The following is a 3,235-nucleotide window of genomic DNA, read 5'->3' as shown; positions in this document are numbered from 1 at the left end:
AAACCCAAACAAATTGTGATCAAAGGCCAGAACTTCTGTCTACACATAAGAGACTTTCAATTGACCTTCTCCCAGTCAAACTTCAAGAGCTTGTTTCAGTTGGACTTTTACATTCTACCTTGACATAGTATGACTCTCTGGAAGCATGGCTTTGCTCCCGAGGACAGCCTGGACTCTGCCGGAATCACACGGCTGCACTGGGAAGAGAGGCTTGACTTTCCAGATGACAGTAAACTGAGCAGACCTTAGGTCAGACCTTATAGGGGAAATGAGTGGAACCGGCCAAGATGGGAGGGGCCTCAGACTCTCTGTTGGCTTTCCTGTAGGTGCTGGAAAAGTGAGGTCTTTGTAACAACAGCTTTCTTTGAATCAAGACTGATGAGGTAGAGGTGTTCTTTTCAGGAGCCAAATTAGTAACAGTACGTTGACATTATTCATGGTAAAGAAATAGGTATGTGGGAGGGGCTAAAGACAGACCACCTGAGCACTCTGATAGTTTTTGTTTTCTTTATTTTAACAAATACCACCCTTGAAGCACTCACCAACCTCACGGCCAGCCATTTCTGCATAGTGGAAGAGGCCCAAGGCCCTGGCCCGTCTTCCTCTTCAGTGTTTCAAAGTAGCTTATTTGAAGAAGCCGCTTCAGGAGTGGCAATCACTGGCTTCCAGGCCCTGCAGTCCACACCTTCCCCTAGGAAGAGGTGCAGCGGACCGGAAATGGTTTCTTCTCAGTATTCCTTTACTTGAGATGATCCGGGACTCCTTCCACTCTAATGAGAGGTCTTCAGTTGGGCCATCGTTAACTGGCTTACAACTGAGGCTCCTCAGGAGCTGGGAGGAAGAAGGGGAGCCGGTGGCTCTTGACTCTCTTCCTGGGCCAGTGCATATCGCCTAGCTTTTCTGAGCTGAGGCTCTGGCGTCTCATCTGCCCATCTCCCAACACGGCGCACCCCTTTGCCCACCTTGGGGGCATTTCTGCAAGGATTGTGGTCATAGATGACCAGTTTCAGATTAGTCAAGTGAGCCAGGCTGGGGAAGTAGCGGATACTGTTCCGGTCCACGTCGATCACCTCCAGGAAGGGCATGCGAAGCAGCACAGGGGGGAAATCAGCAAGCTGGTTGCCTGAGAGCCAGATGGTCCTGAGCTCTCGTAGGCGCCGGAGCTGGCCGGGCAGCAGTCTTAGGGCGTTGGACCCCGCATGCAGGGTCCTAAGGAGGCTCAGCTCACACACCACATCGGGCAGCTGGGTGAGGCAGTTGTCCTCCAACCACAGGGTACGGAGGTTCTGGAGCAGGCTGAGCTCATCCGGAAGGTCACAGAGTTTGTTATTGCCCAGGTAGAGGATGCAGAGCTGTTTCAAGGTGCACACCACCCGGGGAAGGGCTTTGAAGTTGTTGAAATCCAAGGCCAGGATCTGCAGGTTCTGCAGCTGCGCAAGGTCTGGAGGCAGGCTCTGGAGGTGGTTGTCGCTCAAGTAGAGCTTTACCAGCTCGGTGAAGGAGCACACATGGAGTGGGAAGCGACGCAGCTGGCTCCCGCTCAGATCCACCATCCGGTCCAGCGGCATCTCCCGGAGGTCTCCCACCACGTAATTCTGGCAGCGGTCCGTGGGGATGAAGGCCACTAGGGCCCGGATGGTGTTCCCCATGTGGAGCCCGCCGCCGAGCGAGCCTCTGCCCACCACCTCTGCCAAGGAGTGGGGCCGGCTCAGCTGACTGCATTGGATCCTTTGTACCCTCCCTTTATAACACGGAATTCTGTGACAAAGGCCAGTCACTTTGACAGTGAAAAGTGCTCCTGATAGCGACTTGAGTGTCTGGTGACAGGCCCAACAGACAGGCAAGGTCTGGGAGGCCATACCCAACTCATATTTGCCTTTAATCACTTAAGCCCTTTGTCTACTCTTTCTTGATTATTTTTCCTAATGGTAAAATACTGCGACAAAGGTGGAGAAGTAGAAAATGAAAAAAATACCCATATTTCCACTATGTAGATACAACTACAAATATTTGAACATATAGTCCTCCTTTTTGCTACAAATGAATGTTTTTTTAATTACACGTGAATAAAAAATAATCACATCGTGGAGTAGTTTATACTTGCAGGTATAAAGTATACAATTATTTTAAATACTTGCATAGTACTCCTTATGCGCATACAGTGAGTTAAACAGTTCTTTACCCTGGAGCAACAGGTGACTTATAACGTGTGGCTATTATTAAGGCCCCTTGTAAATACAGATGAAAGAGAAACAGGCTTGGGAGATAGCTCACCTATCTTGGCAGAGAGCTTACCCAACACGACCAAGGCCGTTTCCATCCTGTTCCAAAAGCAACAACATACCACTAGGTTTTCTACGACACGTCTTTGAAGGTGTTGAGTCAAAGGTCTCCATCCTGGAGATATTTTCTCCCTGTCGCCAACAAATCCAAATCAGGTCCCATAATCAGAAGCAATGGCTTTCGGTTTGTAGTTTCTTGTTTCTATAGTCATTCCTACCACTTAACATCTTTCCACACGTTAAAAAGGCATCTGTGAGCCAGGCATGGCGGTGCACACCTCTAATGCCAGCTTGATTTACAGAGTGAGTTCCAGCGAGGGCTACACAGAGAAACCCTGTTTTGACTCCTCCCATCCCCTCCAAAAAGGCACGTTTGAGTTGGGAGTGTAACCAGCCCAATGTTAGAATGCTTGCCTAGCAGAAGTGAGGCCCTGGGATCTGTCTCCAGGACTGCCAAAACAAAGACAAAAAGAATTCCTTTTGAAAAAAAAAAAAAAAGAAGGGAAAGGGGAGGCAGACTAACCTTCTAAAGCATAGATTAATTAGAATATAACCTTAGAGCCCAGTGACACATGCCTTCAACCCCAGGACTCTGGAGGCAGAGGCGGGTTGATGCTCTGGTCTACAGAGCGAGTTCCAGGACAGTTTCCAAAGCTACACAGAGAAACTGTATCAAAAATAAAAAAACAAACAAAACAAAAATCAACACACACACACACACAGAGAGAGAGAGAGAGAGAGAGAGAGAGAGAGAGAGAGAGAGAGACTATAACCTTAGGGTGCAATGTGCCAGAAGCTTTTAAATGTCCATTAAAGCTCTGTGCCTGTTTTCTATAATAGTGTCCCATTTAAAAAAGCAGCGAAGACCCAGAACATTGCAAGGACTGTTCAAGAATGAAGTTGTAGTAGTTTGGTTTGTTTTTGTTTTCATGAAACTGAGTTTTCATGAGACT

At 48.2% G+C, this 3,235-nt stretch overlaps 1 protein-coding gene across 1 annotated transcript; it reads right to left on the bottom strand.

Moving 5' to 3' along the window:
- Positions 1-545: 545 nt before the first annotated feature.
- Positions 546-2,519, bottom strand: Lrrc10 (leucine rich repeat containing 10). Its single transcript, XM_057758104.1, has one exon. The coding sequence runs from the start codon at positions 1,857-1,859 to the stop codon at positions 825-827; it is 1,035 nt and encodes a 344-aa protein (XP_057614087.1). The 5' UTR covers positions 1,860-2,519; the 3' UTR covers positions 546-824.
- Positions 2,520-3,235: the final 716 nt, after the last annotated feature.

Source organism: Chionomys nivalis, chromosome 25 (assembly GCF_950005125.1).
Source record: "Chionomys nivalis chromosome 25, mChiNiv1.1, whole genome shotgun sequence".
NCBI classification, from domain to species: domain Eukaryota; kingdom Metazoa; phylum Chordata; class Mammalia; order Rodentia; family Cricetidae; genus Chionomys; species Chionomys nivalis.
This window is presented reverse-complemented; position numbering and strand designations above follow the sequence as displayed.

What these genes read in the sequence shown, in the direction of transcription:
- Lrrc10 (XM_057758104.1), bottom strand. Translation starts at nt 1,859, where the DNA reads ATGGCCTCCCAGACCTTGCCTGTCTGTTGGGCCTGTCACCAGACACTC.